At 29.4% G+C, this 19333-nt stretch overlaps 1 protein-coding gene across 1 annotated transcript; it reads right to left on the minus strand.

Moving 5' to 3' along the window:
• Window positions 1-15190: 15190 nt before the first annotated feature.
• tut (tumorous testis) lies at window positions 15191-16322 on the minus strand. Its single transcript, XM_065504216.1, has 3 exons — window positions 15980-16322; window positions 15738-15910; window positions 15191-15674 (listed from the first exon to the last, which is right to left on the minus strand). Exons 1-3 carry the CDS (start codon window positions 16142-16144, stop codon window positions 15191-15193), a joined length of 822 nt encoding a protein of 273 aa, XP_065360288.1. The 5' UTR covers window positions 16145-16322.
• Window positions 16323-19333: the final 3011 nt, after the last annotated feature.

The raw sequence follows: 19333 nt of genomic DNA on the forward strand, positions 1-19333 counted from the left end.
TGAAATAGGTTTTCAAAAACATGTTTAATCAATATATTTGATATATTCATGATATCAGCTCATAAACTACCACGATTGTTTGCCAACCATTTACACCTAGAAATTAATTTTAAGAAACCCTAGATAATAAAAATATGTCAGGAAAATACTTTCTAAACTGTAGGCGTTGAAATTAGGTTCAAATCGGTTTAAATTTTTCATATCTTATTCTAGATTTTACCTCTAATAGAGTCTATTATATGGTGAATTCATCCCATAGCAGAAAACAATCATTATTTTTCGGATTTGCCATCTCGGATTTTAACTAGGTACCATAATAAATTTGATTTTATTTGAATCATAAAAATATTTCCTTTTAAAATGCTATGAATAAATGATATTTCCTTCAAAAGTTAAAAGGTTAATTGTTGAGATATAAAATTCAATTATAAATAAAGTCTGTGCCTTTTTGAACGAAACACAGGTTTCTGAATAAATTGTATTTTTCATTTGAGCTCTATGCACTTTGTCCAACGTTTCTCAAATTTTTTATCCCTTCCCAAAAATAAAATTTAGTTGAGGTCATAAAAATAGGTATTTTTGTGAGATGATTTCAGCGTTGGAATCAAATTTCTTCCCGCCGAGTCATTTCTTCAGATTTGGAAACAAGAAATAGTCACTCGGGGCTAAATCCGGAGAATTGGACGGAAGAGGGAGCATTTCGTAGCCTAATTCATGGATTTTTACTATGGAAACTGCACATGTGTGTTCACCCGATTATGAGCAAACGCGACAGCCATCTTTCTCATACCCTAGTCATCATTCAAAATTGAATCCACTAATCCAAGCAAGATAAATATATCTTCCACGATCTCTCGCACTTTCAATATCCGATCGGCCAACACCATATCGTAATTGATTCGGGTGTACAGACCACAACCTGGCGTTTAGAACGTTCGGCATCTTCCTTGCTTGTACGGCCTGAACGAAATTCAGTAAACCACTTTTTGCCATTGAAATTGATGGTGCTTTTTTTCCGCAAAAAATAATGCTTAATGAGCAGAAGAAATTCACTTTTTTCCAATTTCTTCTCAAGTCACGAGGTAGCCTATCAATGGCTGTCAAACACAAACTAAATGACGCAGTTTGTTCAAATTTTGACAGGAGTCAAATGACAGATGCCTGTTTCAGGTAAAAGCCGGGAAATTCAAAAAGTCGCTGATAGACAGAACCTTAGCATAACTCTCTATAACATTAATATATTCCACAAAAAAATCCTACTTCCTAGTTTTCACATGTTATTTGGGTCTCATAAGAAAGATTTCCGTTATTTTTTATGTATTTTTAAAGCATTAAAATTTTAAATTGTTCTAAAATAATTTGTTTTTTTATTATTTTTCGCAAAATAAACATAAAACACTCTTTAGCATCTACGTTGTGATGTTGACTATAAAAATATAACAGTGTTATATGTTTAAATTATAATCACATTCATACTTTGATATTCAAATTAAGGCGATGTGATATACATGTGAAAATAACACTGCGCTTATGTACAACATTTGGCACTTTTAAAGCCTAAAACAGATTAGATAATTTCTAATACGAAATTTATTAAATTTCCAATCTTAAGAAATGTAAGCTGCTCAAAAATGTGTTGAAAACGTAAAAACTGCACAGGCGATCATGTTCTATCATGTCTCCATACCAAATCGTTTATCACCAAAGACGTTTACAAATCGGCACTTTTGGCGAGAAATCCATTAAGATAATTCCTGATCAATTATTTTAAAAGTACTTTGAAAATACTTCAAGAATTTTTGTTTCGGCCCTCTAAAATTCCAAAGATTTCCTCAAATTCTTTGCAAAAACATACCTACTCTTATATAAAATTACATCTTACATGTGTTACAAACACATGTAATATTTGTATGTTTTAGAGTGTGCTGCTTCTAAACCCTGATAAAAATATTAAATATTACATAATGAAATTCAGTTTTTTCCCTCCACTTGCTGCAGCTTTTCCTTGTAAGGTGACAATTTAAACATGAGCATATAAATCTTTTAATTTTTTCTTTTACATTCTTTCAAAATATACATACATACATATATGCATAATTTTTATTATATAAAAAAAAATATATTTTGAATGTTGTTTTTTTTGCGTCTAGTTCTTTTTGCTTAAACTTTAACACCATAAAAGTGCTCACTTTCAAAAGTTAACTGAATGATAATAGAATATTTTTTCGCATTTTTTTTCATGCTCATATAAGAGAATTTTGCGTTAATATGTAAAAAAAAAACATTTGCCTACTTTAAGGCTTTTCAACTTTCTCTGTCTACAGCTAAGTTTTAGGGGCAGATGAATGTGTTTATGTAAACAAATGTGTGTGTGAGAGAGTGTTTAGGTGTAAAGGTGAGTGTGTGAGTGCGTGAAGGTGTAAAGGATCTTTCTTAAGTTATAAGTATTTGTATGTACTCATATTAATGTTGTATTAATGCTAAGAGTTTGCCTAAGGATATAACGCAATTATATAAATGAATTTTAATGCAATAGCTTGGATACATACACAGTAGGGGTGGCCTTTATTTTGCCATTTTTGGATATTTTGTTAATCCCAAGGTCTAACATTGTTCTCCGTCATCTACTTATAACGTTTAAAGGTTGCACATTTTATTTGAAGTTTCGTGTTTTGGTTCGAAGAACTCCAATTAAAAACAAGTAAGACAGCTGTACTGTTATATACATTTTTGAAAAGTAGACAAAATCCTCTATCCATTGATATATAACATGTCTACCTTATGATTTTTACGTGTCAAATAAATTAGGGAAAACTAAACAACTCGCTGAGAATTTACCTAGCACTGTTATTTACATTCATAAAAATGTTGTTATGTAGGCAACATGCTTTTTAATGATTTTCTATGTTAGGTAAATTCTCAGCGAGATGTTTAGTTTTCCCTAATTTATTTGACACGTAAAAATCATAAGGTAGACATGTTATATATCAATGGATAGAGGATTTTGTCTACTTTTCAAAAAATTATATATATTTTGACAATTAAAAAATTCATGGAATACTTCTTTGAAAAATATGACAAAAAATGCTTTTAATTGAATTTTTCATAGATACAAATTTTTCAAATTGAAATAAAATTTTTATGTATGAATATTTTTTAATAAAATTTCAGATTTTTCTATTCAAAATGGAAAAATAAAAACAAATTTTGAAATTTTATTTCAATTTGAAAAATTTGTATCTATGAAAAATTCAATTAAAAGCATTTTTTGTCATATTTTTCAAAGAAGTATTCCAAGTATCCCGCAATTTCCAAAAAAATCTTGAAAAATCCCAAAAATTGGATTTTTTCGTTTTTTGGCTACAATATCCATACCAGGGGCGGGGTTATCGGAACCCTTTACAAAATAATTAAGAACTTATTGGGCCATCTAAAATAGATTACTATATTTTGATATCAAGTATGCGATTTGAGAATTTTTGTCCTAATGTTGAATTTTACATAAAAAAATGGGCATTTTTTGAATGCCCGTCGGTATCAAAAATTATAAATGCTTTTTACATTTAAAATATTTGGCGTAAAGTTAGCTTTTCAAAAAGTACAAATTCATTATACATCCTCTTAGAAATTTTTTAGATAACTTAAAAAGAATAAAAGTACTTTTTTCCAAAAAAAAATTGCGAAAAATCGCCTTTTTTAATTTTTTTAAATTCAAATGAATATAACATTGGACTCAGCCATGATTTTTAAACACTTCTTTCTTTATTTGATATATAGATCTATTGTTAATTCTATAAAAGAATAATGGATAAAATCGGGGAATATTTGGAACCGCGGTCACCAAAAAACTGAAGTAGGGTGTGTAAAAATGTTGAAAATTAAATTTTCAAATGCGAATATCTCCTAAACTATAAGAGATAATTGATAGCTACGACGAGGTTTTATGTAGTGCTCGACGAGGAGATTCTAAATGTGCATTTTTTTTAAATGGTAACAAAAACGAAGAAATAGGATCATTTTAAAAATTGAACATACCCGAGGTGTCCTACTTTGGGAACCCCTGGTCCCGCTCCTGGTGGGCTCATGAGGTCCAAATTCAAAACTTAAATTCGACTACACTACCTCTTTGTGCATGTGAAATTTCATTCAAATCGGCGTAAGGGTTTAGAAGTTACAGATTTATTTCCATCTTTTTTTATTCTCATACCACTGTGCGTCGTTGCAAAGGTCTTTGAAATATCTATCATTAGATATCCATATTGTCTATATTAATGACTTAGTAATCCAGATATAGGTCAAATATCGAGGTTTTTTCCTCATATCTCAGCCATTTGTGGACCGATTTTGCTGATTTTAAATATGAAACTTCTCGATAGCATGTCTGACAGAATTATTGAAGATTTGGATCTCGAAGATATCTGAGGTCTTCAGAAAATTGATTTCAACAGACAGACAGATGGACATGGCTTAATCGACTCCGCTAGCTATAAGAATCCAGAATATATATAATTTATAGGGTCGTAAAATTATATTGTGGAAATTACAAACTTATATATACCCTTCTTACGAAATTTTGTATTTTATTTACCCCTAGATATTTAAATATGTAGTAAACACATTTTCTTCATACCAAGAAAATCATAAATACAAACACCACTTACGTTTTTGACAACTGAGTTAGGTCTTTTCAAAATAAGGGCCACCCTAATACACACATTCAACCAGGAAGGCAGAAAAGTAAATAAAAGAATTTTACACAATAAAATGTTAAATATCTTTAAGATATTTCTGAAAACTATAAAAAAAATATACGGGGCAAAACTCATCATTATAAAAGTTCACTGAATATTTTACATAGAAATTATGTAATATTCACAAATGTGTCAAATAAATGACACAAACAGTACTGAATTAGAAATTGATATAAACTACATAGAATTTTGCAAAAAAAATCGAAATCTTTAGGTCTAATTTAAGTATTAAAGGAATATCTTCCCCCGCTTTGGGTTTATATAAATTTCAGCTAACTAATAACCAATTTTGCTAATATTCTATCTACAAATTTTTAAATTCCTATTTAATTTAACTTTCTATTTTAAATACCATGTCTTGTATTTAATTTAAAATCAATTGTATAACCTTATTTATATAAGGAGTGAGATCGAAAAATTCTTAACATACATATATGTTTATAAAAAAGAAACCACTAAACTTACAGCTTTAATTTTTTTTTTATTTGATTGAAATTATTATTACAATTTACAAAAAAAATTATTTTTATAGTTTTAATCACTAGTGATGAAATTTTGAACCTTTTTCGGAAACCCTTCCATTAACGTTTTTATAGTGCTTTCTGTCACTTTGCTCGAACATGTAGTCCATCTCCGTTTAAAATCTACCACACTTTTGGACACCTTTTTTGTACTCTTCAATTCTCTTTTAACAAGAGCCCAATATCTCTCCACTGGCCTTAGCTCCGGGCAGTTTGGAGGATTTGCCTCTCTTGGTACAAATACCACATTATTGTTCTTGTACCACTCAAGGGCTTGTTTGCCATAGTGACAGGATGCCAAGTCAGGCCAAAAATAAGTGGACACATTATGAAGTCTTATGAATGGAAGCAGCCTTTTTTGTAAACATTCCTTGATGTAAATTTCGGTATTTATAGAGCCCGTTGTAACAAATGAGTGGCTTCTTTTGCCGCAACTGCATATTGCTTGCCATACCAAGAACTTTCTGGGAAATTTTGTCTGCTTTTGGGTCCTAAACTTTTCTTCAACATTCCCTCGAGCATCAGCAACATAAAATTTTTGACCTGGAAGTTGCGAAAAATCTGCCAGAACATACGTTTCGTCATCCATTATGCAGCAAGAATATTTTTTTATAAAACTTGACTTCAATTTCCGTGCTCTGTTTTTGGCCTCTAAATTTTTAGTAGCGTTCCTGTCAGGAACTTTTTGAGCCTTGTATGTTTTTAAACCTGCATTAGCTTTAACTTTTCGTACCAAATAGTCCGAGCACTGAGCTAACCGGGCTGCTTTCCTACCGGATGTGTTGGGAGCTCTTTTGAAAATGCGTTCTATTTTTTTGGCTTTAGAAACATCATGTGGACCATTCCTTCTACCTGAACCAGGTTTTCTATCAACTGACAAGTTCTCCCGGTACTGTTTAATAACATTGAAAACAGTTTGACGGCAGACCTTTGTATGCTTGGCCAACTTTTTGTAAGACCAAGTTGGGTTTTGTTGAAAATATTTAATAATTTCAGTACGCACTTTTTTCTGGTCACTCATTTTAATCAGATTAACAAAAAAATTAATATAATTGACATTACACATAATAACTGACATGTTTTTCAAAGGTAACTTGATCAAAAAAAAATTCAAATAATACTTGGGTTAAAAAATGTAATGAAAAACGTGTGTTAAAAATTTTTCGATCTCACTCCTTAAGTATTTATTAATACAAAATCTATGTCATCTTCTACATTATGCTTAATTCATTGTTAAATTTTAATTCAATTAAGATTTTTTTTGTTTGTAAATAATTTAATGCCGCATAATTACTTTGAAATGTGTGTATTAGTGAATAAAATTTCAACTGAATCCTTTTCATAATCATCTTGAATTAATTAAAACAAATGTTGAGTATGTTTCACTTTTCTCTGACACTCATAGCGCGGCATAAGGATTTCTTATGTGCCTTCTCTCCTCCTTTCCATCGCACTGCATTCACTTCGAAAATAAAAAAACTCAGAAACGTAATAAATTAAAATAACATCTATGACACCTTTAACTTCTTGCAAAAGGTTATGTAAACAAAATGTTACTATGATATACGAGGTTAAATTTTAAATTATTATCAACAGATGTTTAAATATTATTTTGAATTCGAGAGACAACCAGTTCAATTGGTCAAAGAGTTCTAGTTCAGTTCTAGTTCAGTTCAGTTCTAGTTCAGTTCTAGTTCAGTTCTAGTTCAGTTCTAGTTCAGTTCTAGTTCAGTTCTAGTTCAGTTCTAGTTCAGTTCTAGTTCAGTTCTAGTTCAGTTCTAGTTCAGTTCTAGTTCAGTTCTAGTTCAGTTCTAGTTCAGTTCTAGTTCAGTTCTAGTTCAGTTCTAGTTCAGTTCTAGTTCAGTTCTAGTTCAGTTCTAGTTCAGTTCTAGTTCAGTTCTAGTTCAGTTCTAGTTCAGTTCTAGTTCAGTTCTAGTTCAGTTCTAGTTCAGTTCTAGTTCAGTTCTAGTTCAGTTCTAGTTCAGTTCTAGTTCAGTTCTAGTTCAGTTCTAGTTCAGTTCTAGTTCAGTTCTAGTTCAGTTCTAGTTCAGTTCTAGTTCAGTTCTAGTTCAGTTCTAGTTCAGTTCTAGTTCAGTTCTAGTTCAGTTCTAGTTCAGTTCTAGTTCAGTTCTAGTTCAGTTCTAGTTCAGTTCTAGTTCAGTTCTAGTTCAGTTCTAGTTCAGTTCTAGTTCAGTTCTAGTTCAGTTCTAGTTCAGTTCTAGTTCAGTTCTAGTTCAGTTCTAGTTCAGTTCTAGTTCAGTTCTAGTTCAGTTCTAGTTCAGTTCTAGTTCAGTTCTAGTTCAGTTCTAGTTGAGTTCTAGTTCAGTTCTAGTTCAGTTCTAGTTCAGTTCTAGTTCAGTTCTAGTTCAGTTCTAGTTCAGTTCTAGTTCAGTTCTAGTTCAGTTCTAGTTCAGTTCTAGTTCAGTTCTAGTTCAGTTCTAGTTCATTTCATCCCTCAAAGAGGCTAATAGAAGATAACATATAAGACATTGCACATCTTGTCTTAAAATTTTTGACTTAACCCACCTTTGCTCACTTGATACCGGTACTACGATGAAGACAAAGTGTTTACTTTATTAAATAACGGTAAAAGCTTTATGCATTCATCTACATACTGACACACAAACTTTCTAAATACATACACACACTTTCTTTGACTTTATCTCTCTAGGTTCTCCCCATAGATGTCACAGACAACAGAGATGAAGAAATGAAATTGTAAAATGTTACAGAACTCTAAAGAAAAGAAAATATTCATAATGAATTAAAAATGTCTAAAAATTTTAGACCTAAACCTTATAAAGAATGTTTTTTTAAGACCGATAGAACTTGAAATTGTAAAAAATAACACCGGACCAAATGGTGCATTTTTCTGGATTTAATGGAGTCTAAAAGTACTAAACAAAGTGATCGAGAAAAACTATAAGTATGGACTCCAATAAAACAGAACCCCTGCATTAGGTTATAAAGACGGCAATATCCTCCAAGTCTAAGATGACGATCATTTATTCCTTGGGCTGGAATGTATTAACCGTCTTTATATTCATCTTGCTGCTGAGTTTTATTTCCCAAATTTCTATTTACACTGAATATTACATCACAATCAGACATTTTTTATCGCATATAAAATTCAAATTCATTTACAATTTAGCAAATAAATATGCTTGGATCTATGTTAGTACAATATTACTAGTATTTCTGGTTGTAATACATCCATTATAATGGTGCATGTTATGATATACATCTTCTTGTTGAAATTCCTGTTCCACTTGTCAGCTTCAAAGTAAAATTGTGGATTATTCTCAAACAACAGCAAAATAAAAAATAATGTTTTCCCCACTATAATTCAATGTAGTATGGATGTTGGATATATTTTGGAAAATAAAAATACACTGTTTCCATAAAAGGAAATTTTGCAAATAATCAATTTTCATAGCCAAGTAAGCTACCGTTTCGTGAGGTAAAACTTTAAAATGAAAATGTATGTATAAAAAGTATGTATACTTATAAATCGAGTTAGGGATCAAAACCAGAAGTGTAAACAAATTTAAATTAAATTGCAGAAGTTTTCAGTCTACTTTCTGTTTAGTGGATTAATTGAAATAAAAATGAATAAGAATCCTTTGATCTAAAATCCGATTGAGATGCTTACCAGTCTTAAGGAGTCAGTTAATATTGAGAAAAAACTTTATTATTTTATTTTTCAAATTCCAGCCGGAAACGGTGTGAACATGTACATAATATGTATTTTCTATGAAGTATTATTCTTGAGAGTTTTCTTTTATGCTGTTTTTGTTATTTTTTCAGAGGTTTTTGATTGTTGTTGATATTATTATGGCATCTTTTAGAAGTTAAACATATACAGAAGCGTACTCCAAAAAGTAAAGGAATATTTATGTATATAACACAATCCCCTATCGAAATATATAAACAAATAAATAAATTTTTATATACATTAGCGCGTTCCTTTTACACATTTTTAAAGTCCGGTTCTTAGGGCCTTATTCAGAAACCCGAAAAGAAAACAATTTTCAAATTTTTGAATGAAAATCACTCAGTTTTTAAATAATTTTTGAGTGTTTTTCATACAAAAATTTTAAAATTGTTTTCCTTTCGTGTTTCTGAATCAGGCCCTTAATAAGATAAAGAAACATAGAGCGGAAACTAGAAACAAACTCAAACAAAAAAATTACTCAAAATAATCACACATACGAGTGTTGTTTTTGTTTTCACATAAGCGTAGTTCAGTATTAAGTGCGAATGGTATTGCATCATTGCAAGTGCAAAATTGTAAATGTTTTTGTGTGTATTTTGTTATTGGATTACGGTAAAATTTTGCATTTGCAATGATGCTAGACCATTCGCACTTAACGGTGAATACCGCTATAGATTTTTCTACTAATACATTCTCACCACTTAGGTTTCTGACAACTGAGTTAGGTCTTTGACAGCAGAGTTTCCGCTCTATGTCTATTCTCTATGCTTAATAATGTTTCATTTTCTAAAAAAACCGCAACTGATAATAAGAGTTGTTTGGTATTGAGACTGTTAACTTAAGCCAGCTAGCTCCTTTGGTTTGATCGTCTTATAATCAATGCTTTCGCATTGAAAATTCCTTTTTCAATATTTGCTTCTAAAGGCCTGATTTTTACCCGCTTGGATTTTTTTTTTGTACATAAATTCTATTAAATTTAACGCCTGCTCTGCTTCTATTGTGCATATTTTCTATCTTTCACTTTCTGTTGTTGGCGTCATTAATTTTTATTAATATTTCCACAAGTTTACTGGCATGAAAATCAGTTTTGACAAACACTGTGTGGATTAGAAAATATGATGAACAAAATTTCGGTAAAAATTTTGGAATACCAAGAAATTTCAAATGATACCATTTCAGTTAAATAAAACAGAGATTAATTTTTCATAATTAATTATAAATTTAGTCTCAAAATTCCACTAAATCTGTATGAAAAATCCAAAAGTTTATTTAATAAACTCAATATTTCCGGAAATATGGGTAGGTGTTCACTAGGGATGCCAAACGGGACTGGGTTTTACAAATCCCGGGATTCGGGATTTTAGAAATGTAAATCCCGAGATCCCGGGATTTTTCGGGTTTTCGGGATTTTTCGGGACTTCTGGATTTTAGTTAAAAGTCAAAAACATCAAATTCAACAATAACAAGTAAGAGAGCTATATTCGGCTGTGCCGAATCTTATATACCCTTCACCAAATTATACTTTAAAATAAATTTTTTTAAATATTTTTAGGTAAACAAAATTTAATATTTTTTTTAAATTGTTTTTTAATTTTTTTTTAAAAAAGTTTTTTTAAATTTTTTTTTTAATTTTTTTTTTTGGAAAAAAAATGTATGACAAAAAAATTTTTTGATGAAAATAAAATTCGGGTCAAAAAATATTTTTCCCGATTTTGACCCATTGTAGGTCCAACTTACTATAGCCTTATCTACATCGTTGCAATGGACTTTGAAATATCTATCATTAGATATCGATATTGTCTATATGACTTAGTAATCCAGATATAGATCAAAAATAGGTCAAAAATGGAGGTTGTCCCGGTTTTTTGCTCATATCTCCGTTATTTATGGACAGTACTGTTGCTCCCTGATTCAAATGAAAAAATCAGGCTACGTTTGGATTTGAAGCGAGATTAGTATTATAAATATGCTGAAATTTAGCTTTCTAAGTATTTTGGGTGCTTCAAAAATCTTCCTAAAATATCAAAAATCTCATATTTTGTGATTTGTTAATCCCGAAAAATCCCGGGATTCTTTTTCACAAATCCCGGGATTCGGGAAATCCCGATCCCAAAAAATCCCGGGATTTTCGGGATTGGCATCCCTAGTGTTCACACTAGTTTAACATGTGTTAGGTGCTTCATTCTAAAAAAATCGAATCAATAGAGCAGGCGCGTATCCGTAAAATATTTGACTTTAACAGCATGCCACGCACACAATTGACAATATTTTTATCTAATTTTTTGGCTACCTTAGTTTCAATGTGTTTACTATTGAATGGCATTAAAATTTTTGAAATCGGAGTTAACAAAAAGTTGGACTTTTGGCCGATGAAATTGAGATATGAGCCACCGTGCGTCGTTGCAAAGGTCTTTGAAATATCTCATATCCTCATATCTCAGCCATTTGTGGACCGATTTTGCAGATTTTAAATAGCAAACTTCTCGAAAGCATGTCTGGCAGATTTATTGAAGATTTGGATCCCGAAGATATCTGGGGTCTTCAGAAAATTGATTTCAACAGACAGACGGACATGGCTTAATCGACTCCGCTATCTATAAGGATCCAGAATATATATACTTTATAGGGTCGGAAATGAAAAATGTAGACATTATAACCCCCTTATTTTTAGGGAGTGAGAAGAAACAAGTTTTATTTTGCCTGAATGCTGAGCCAATCCATATGTTGTAATTTAATCCAATAAAATATTTTCTAGCTGCTGTTTTGGAAATGGTGTAGTATCGCTATATTTCTCAAGATAATTATTTTTGGGTATTAATGTCTATGAAAATTATAATACATGCACTACCGCAAAAGAGTACATATTTCATTTTGTTAATTTTTAGTTTCAAGGTGAAGAAAAATTCATATTAAATTATATAAAGGAAATTTTATTTTAAAAACACAAAAACTTAGATACATACTTTGATAAATACAGCATAGGTATCCCTTTTAGTTGTATTTTTATTCAATCAAAAATAAAATTAATTTTACATATGGTCTTAATAAAGAATTTGTAAGCCGAACTGTAAAATTCATTTTCCAAAGTGACCCTAACAAATGCGAACGAATCTGAACATAATTTCAGGCATTCATTTACTTATGTAGATTTTTTTTTTTAATTAAAGTAAATGGTAAATTTTCTTTAATTGCGTTACACTTTATTTAATATATGGGCAATTCCATGTCATCGTACGTGACATTTGTACATCAATACAGTTGAATAGATTTTGCAAATATATTAGTATCTGAAAAATAATGTTCTTACGAAACATTGTTGGTCAAAATATCGAGCGAAATAAGGATATATCGTACGTGACATAAAACGGAAGTAATTTAGAGCTACATGTAGAAATAAGCGAAAATTTCCGAATCGTGAGAGGAGTTATGTTTTCTTTTAATTTCATACTAATAATTTTTTTTTTTAAATTTTCAAATTTTTTTTAAAAATTTAAAATTTTTTTTTTTGTGAAAAAAAATTCGGGCTCAAATTTTTTTTTCCGATTTTGACCAATTGTAGTTCCAACCTACTTTGGTCTTATACGTCGTTGCAAAGGTCTTTGAAATATTTATCATTAGAAATCCATATTGTCTATATTAATGACTTAGTAATCCAGATGAGGTCAAAAATAGGACAAAAATCGAGGTTGTCCCGGTTTTTTCATCATATCTCAGCCATTTGTGGACCGATTTTAAATAGCAAACTTCTCGAAAGCATGTCTGACAGAATTATTGAAGATTTGGATCCCGAAGATATCTGGGGTCTTAAGAAAATTGATTTCAACAGACAGACAGACGGACAGATAGACAGACAGACAGACAGACAGAAATTGAAAGAAACAGACAGAAATTGAAAGTCGAGTTTAAATTTTGAATTTGGTCCTCATGTGCCTACCAGATTCGTGGCCAGGGGTCTAAAAAGTCGGACACCTCGGGTATGTTACATTTTTAAAACGATCGTATTTCTTCGTTTGCGTTTCAATTTCAAAAAAAAAACTTTTAGCTATTAATTATATCTTATAGCTTAGGAGATGTTCGCATTTGAAAATTAAATATTCAACATTTTTACCCTCACTACTCCAGTTTTCTGATAACACCGGGTCCAAATACATCACGATTTTCTCCATTATTGGACTAAAAACAAATGTATAGTGTGTCAAATAAAAAAAGAATTCTTTAAAAATAGTTTGCAAGTAATGATAATTTACTTCTGATCAAATTTACAAAAATCCATTTTTTTTATAAAATAACATATTTGTCTTTAACAGCATGCCACGCCCACAATTACCAATCAGCCCAATTATGAATAAAACATTCCCCGTTAGTTTTTTCTCATTGAATTTGAATAGAAAAAATGGCAAAAGGGAAAAAACTACCGGGGAATTTTTATTCATAATTGAGCTGATTATTATACCCTTCACCTTCGTGAGAAGGGTATATATAAGTTTGTCATTCCGTTTGTAATTTCTACATTTTTCATTTCCGACCCTATAAAGTATATATATTCTGGATCCTTATAGATAGCGGAGTCGATTAAGCCATGTCCGTTTGTCTGTCTGTTGAAATCAATTTTTCTGAAGACCCCAGATATCTTCGGGATCCAAATCTTCAATAATTCTGTCAGACATGCTTTCGAGAATTTTGCTATTTAAAATCAGCAAAATCGGTCCACAAATGACTGAGATATGAGGAAAAAACCAAGACAACCTCTATTTTTTACCTATTTTTGACCTATATCTGGATTACTAAGACATTAATATAGACAATATGGATATCTAATGATAGATATTTCAAAGACATTTGCAACGACGTATATAAGACTATAGTAAGTTGGACCTTTTGGAAATTTTTAACCCGAATTTTTTTTCAAAAAATTTTAAAATTTAAAACAAAAAAATTTTTAAATTTAAAAATAAAAAAAATTATAACAATCGAAAAATTTTTTTTTCCAAAAAATTAAAAAAAACAACTGGAAAAAAAATTAAATTTTGTTTACCTAAAAATATTTAAAATTTTGAAGTATAATTTGGTGAAGGGTATATAAGATTCGGCACAGCCGAATATAGCACACTTACTTGTTTTTATTTAATTTTGTATCAAAAAATTGAATTTTTGGACGTATATACCGCTCTAGAAATTTTAAAGAACACTGGATCAAAATCGGAATAAACGGCCTATTTTTTCGCTAAATATTAAAAAAAATTGAAAAAACAAAAAAAATAAATTTTAATTTAAAAAACAATTCGAAAACGAAAAAAAAAATAAAATTTTGTGAACTGTATATAAGATTCGGCACAGCCGAATATAGCTCTTTTACTTGTTTTTCTTGCCAATACAATTTTCCAACCAATCAATTTTTGAAATTTTTTTTTAAATTTCTTTTACCTATCTATTTTTTGAAAGACTGACTATTTCTAAATAAATAAAATACACATAGATCGGAAATACACATAGATCGGAAACTCTACTATCATAGACCTAACTCAGTTGTCTAAACCTAAGGAGTGAGAATGTTTTAGTAAAATTAATCGATGAATAATTGTAGAATACATTTTTTATCACACTGAAAATTTAAAATATAGTTTTTACTATTAATTCACAATTATAAAGGTTATTATGATAACGAATCTAATTACAAACGATTTTTTATGTTTATTCAACAATATATTTTGGATTAATAGAAAAATTCGATCATCATCAATAATAAACGATAAATGATTCGACTAAATTTAAACATGAATAATTGAAAGCCCTAATAGTCTGTTTCAGCCCGCATCTCAGTGTTTAGGGTTTTTTTTTAATTATAAAATTAGAACACATATTTTAAAATTAAATCAATATTAGATATATTTATTTCAATTTAAATCTTAAGATTTCCATTACTATTATTCAGGCACGATTTTTTTATTTAGAAAATACTTCATAATATTAGATACAAATTAAAGAAAAATCGAAAAAGAAAAAAAACTACACAACTGTTTTAAGTGATAATTTTATGATTTAGAAAATACTTCATAATATTAGATACAAATTAAAGAAAAAACAACACAGAACTACAAGATATAATTAAACTGTTTTAAGTGATAATTTCCACATAACTGGAAACAATTTTTAAATTAAACTTTTTTTTTTATAAAACGAAGATTTTAAAACTAAATTAATTTTCAATGTAATTTCAAATTTGCAAAATTTTTTAAAACATTTGCTGTAGCAATATTCTGTTGTTTAAAATTTGTTTGAAACTCAATTGCTGCTGTATTTGTCATCATTATATTTTGAGGCTGTTGATTCGGATACTTAAATTGTTTATAAAATCTTTCGTTTTGAGTAAAATTACCATTAAAATTGGTTTTTGTTGATGTATCCCACACTATTACCGCCTTGGGACCAAAGTTTAAAATCGATTTTAATAGCTCACGTCTGGCATGAACCGCCTCCTCATTGCATTTGAAAACTATTTGATATACAAAATAGCCGTGATATATTTCATGACCCACTAATTTATAAAAATTAATTAATTTCTTTAAGGTTTCGAAAACCATCAAGGGGGTCATTTTGTGTGTGTTGCGTAGCAAAAGTATGGAGCTATTACGTGACTCACAGACCTTGATTGTGGGCAATTTTAGTTCACGAAAAAACTGAGGCAATCTAAAAAAATAATTTTTAGTTTTACATCATTTTTAATATAAAAAAAAGAAGAAAAAAACTTACTTTTGTAAAGCCAAAGGCATATGGTTGGGATCAATATATTGCAGATAAGCAAAGCCTCTAGAAGCTCCCGAGAAATGTACCTTAAAACGTAAAATATAAACTTCTCCCAGTAGAGAGGCCACTTCGGCTATTTTTTCCGCCCTGGTCTCAGCTGGTATGCCGCACAAGAAAATCTGTTGAGAACAAGACACATAAATTGTAAAATAAAAATGATATTATAAGGAATCCCTTTACAGTCATACCTCTCCCGCACAGGCATTTAATTGCTGCTGCAATTGATCCTCTAGTTTCTTGCGTCTTTTAATGTATTTGGTACCATTCTCCTGATACGACTCATACCACTTGGAGGGATGTTCAAACAATTTTCGCACATATGAGCACATTTCAGCATTTATATAAATTGACATGATTCTGGGAAACAAGTTGATGTTTTTTTACTTTACTACTCAATATTATTAAATGCAATTTATTTATGCTGCTGAAGATTTTTCCAGGAAATTGTGTTAGGTCTTTTCTGTAGCTGCTTCAAGCATACACGTTGTTTTCACTTTGAAATCTGTGTACAATTTAAAAATTTGTGTCCGAGTTCCTAGAAATTTCTACCAAATCTTGAGTGCTCAAATTAAAAACCAGTAAACAATGTTGTGTAAAAAAAATTTACAATGATTTATTTATTTATTAAAAATATATTAAAATACCTTTTTAACTAATTAATAATGCCAATAAATCGTAAAATCTATTTTTTCATAGTTTGCAAAAAAAAGAAATTATTCTGCGACAGCTTAAGCGCCATTTTTCCGTCTGCAAATCTTGCCAAATTTGAATTTAAATCTCTGCAAGTGTTTGTAAAATGCCCATCATTTGTATTTGTGTGAGTAAAAGTGAGAGCGCTTTTTAAGCTCATTTAATTGTAACGTTATTGAGTTGAGTGAACCACCAACACACCATTATGGAGTAAAGTAAATTCCCGGAATTGGATGCACAAGTTGCCAGATTCAAGTTTGCTTTATATTTTATTGTTTAGTGAATAGTGGGTGTCTAGGCTAGAGGCGAATTGTATTTTAATACTATAAAGTATTTTAAAAATCTTTAAATTACAACATTGATCATTTAAAAAAAACTATAGTTTAATACAAGAGTTATAGAAACAATGTAATAAATAATTGTAGATTTGTTTGAACAATATTATCAGCCTGTTTTTGGCAGTTATTTAAAACGTTTTCCAATTTAGTCATTTCAAAATCGATTTTATTTTTGAAAAGAGTTATAAAAAAGAAAATCAATTTTTAAATAATAAAATGCATACAATATTAGTTAATTTATATTGGAATGTAATTTAAATTTAAAAAAAAATTATTTAAAATTTTTTTTTGAAATATCATTAATTTTTTAAAAGCCCGTCCAATTGTGAATAAAATACGTTATGCCTATTTTATTTAAATTATGTGTTAAAATTGTCAAAGTCAATTTAACGACCTGGCCCACGATGTCGAAAGAAAAATGAGTCGACATAATTTGTATGAAAAACACTCAGTTTTTAAAATTCTTTCGAATACTTTTCATACAAATATGTTCGAATCATTTTTCTTTCGACATCGTGGGCCAGGCTGTAAATATTAGATGGCTTATAATAGATGTACAGAGGTTAGATTTTATTTCATTTTTAAAACTTTAGATAAAACACCATTTCCAATTGTATTTCAGAAGTTTCTAATTAAATTTCAGAATTTTCTAATTCAATTTCAAAAATTTCTAATTGTATTTCAGAATTTTTCAATTGTATTTCAGAAATTTCCATTTGTATTTCAGAAAATTCCAATAGCAATCCAGTGGAAATTTTTAAAATACAAATTGAAAATTCTGAAATAAAAATTGGAATTTCTGAAATACAATTGGAAAATTCTGAAATACAATTAGAAACTTTCTGAAATAGGTACAATTGGAAATTCTGAAATACAATTAGAAAATTCTGAAATATATGTAATTGGAAATTTCTGAAATACAATTGGAAATCCTAACTCAGATTGTATTTAAAACGTCTTGCTACGTTTTTACTTTTAAAAATGGTGGTTTATTTACTTTAAATAAATTGCAAATAGAAGCAGTTTTGTAGTTTAAAATTGTAACAACTCTATATTTATTTCAATTTTCAGAACAATCTAATTAGACCCCTTTCACACTAAGACCCTTTCACACTAGGCAATTTAGAGACTTGCGCAACTAAATTGCCTAGTGTGAAAGGGGTCTAAGCAATTTAGTTGCGCAAGTCTCTTGCCCAACAACAAAACAGCATGTAAAATTTTCTTCTCCTTAACCCGACATTACCTCTGGCATCTACAAACACAAGAGACTTTCGCAACTAAATTGCCTAGTGCGGGGATGTCCGTCTGTCTGTCTGTCCGCCTGTCTGTTGAAATCAATTTTCTCAAGACCCCAGATATCTTCGGGATCCAAATCTTCAATAATTCTGTCAGACATGCTTTCGAGAAGTTTGCTATTTAAAATCAGCAAAATCGGTCCATAAATAACGGAGATATGAGCAAAAAGCCGGGACAACCTCGATTTTTGACCTATTTTTGATCTATATCTGGATTACTAAGTCATTAATATAGACAATATGAATATCTAATGATAGATATTTCAAAGTCCATTGCAACGATGTAGATAAGGCTAAAGTATGTTGGACCTACAATGGGTCAAAATCGGGAAAAATATTTTTTAACCCGAATTTTTTTTTCATCAAAAAAATTGGAAAAAACTTTTTTTTAAAAAAATTAAAAAAACAATTTAAAAAAAACAAAAATTTGAAAAACAATTAAAAAAAATTAAATTTTGTTTACCTAAAACTATTTTAAAAAAATTATTTTAAAGTATAATTTGGTGAAGGGTATATAAGATTCGGCACAGCCGAATATAGCTCTCTTACTTGTTTTTATTTTATTTTCTTCTTTTAGTGTTCCTTGAATATTTCGAAATTTCGAACATATTTTAAAAGGCATATATTCTGATACTATATTAAAAATACTTTAAAATTCATGAATATTTATATTTTTTGTTTTCAAAATTTTTAAATTCGAAATTGGAAAATGTAAGAATATTTCGAAATTTCGAATATATTTTAAAAAGCATCTGATACAATATTGAAAATACTTTAAAATTCATGAACATTTTATTTTCTTCTTTTTAGTGCTCTTTGAGTATTTCGAACTTAAATTCGAATTTTTGAACATATTTTAAAAAGCAAATATTCTGATACTATATTGAAAATACTTTAAAGTTCATGAACATTTGGATTTTTTTTTCAAAGTTTTTAAGTACGAAATGGGAAAATGTAAGAAATTGACCTCAAAAAAAGAGTATTTTTTTAAATTATTTTTATTTTTCTAGATTATTTTAACAGCTTTAAAAATTGTTAGAACATAAATTCGAATTTTCGAATTTAAATTCGAATTTTCGAACATAATATTGCAGGTTTATGCATGATCTAAAGATTATTTTAAAAATTTTAAAATTTTTTAAAACATAATTTCGAATTTTTGAACATAATATAACATTGCCATCTGCTGTATGCATGAATGCTAAATTTCAGCATATTG

Source organism: Calliphora vicina, chromosome 3 (assembly GCF_958450345.1).
Source record: "Calliphora vicina chromosome 3, idCalVici1.1, whole genome shotgun sequence".
NCBI lineage: Eukaryota > Metazoa > Arthropoda > Insecta > Diptera > Calliphoridae > Calliphora > Calliphora vicina.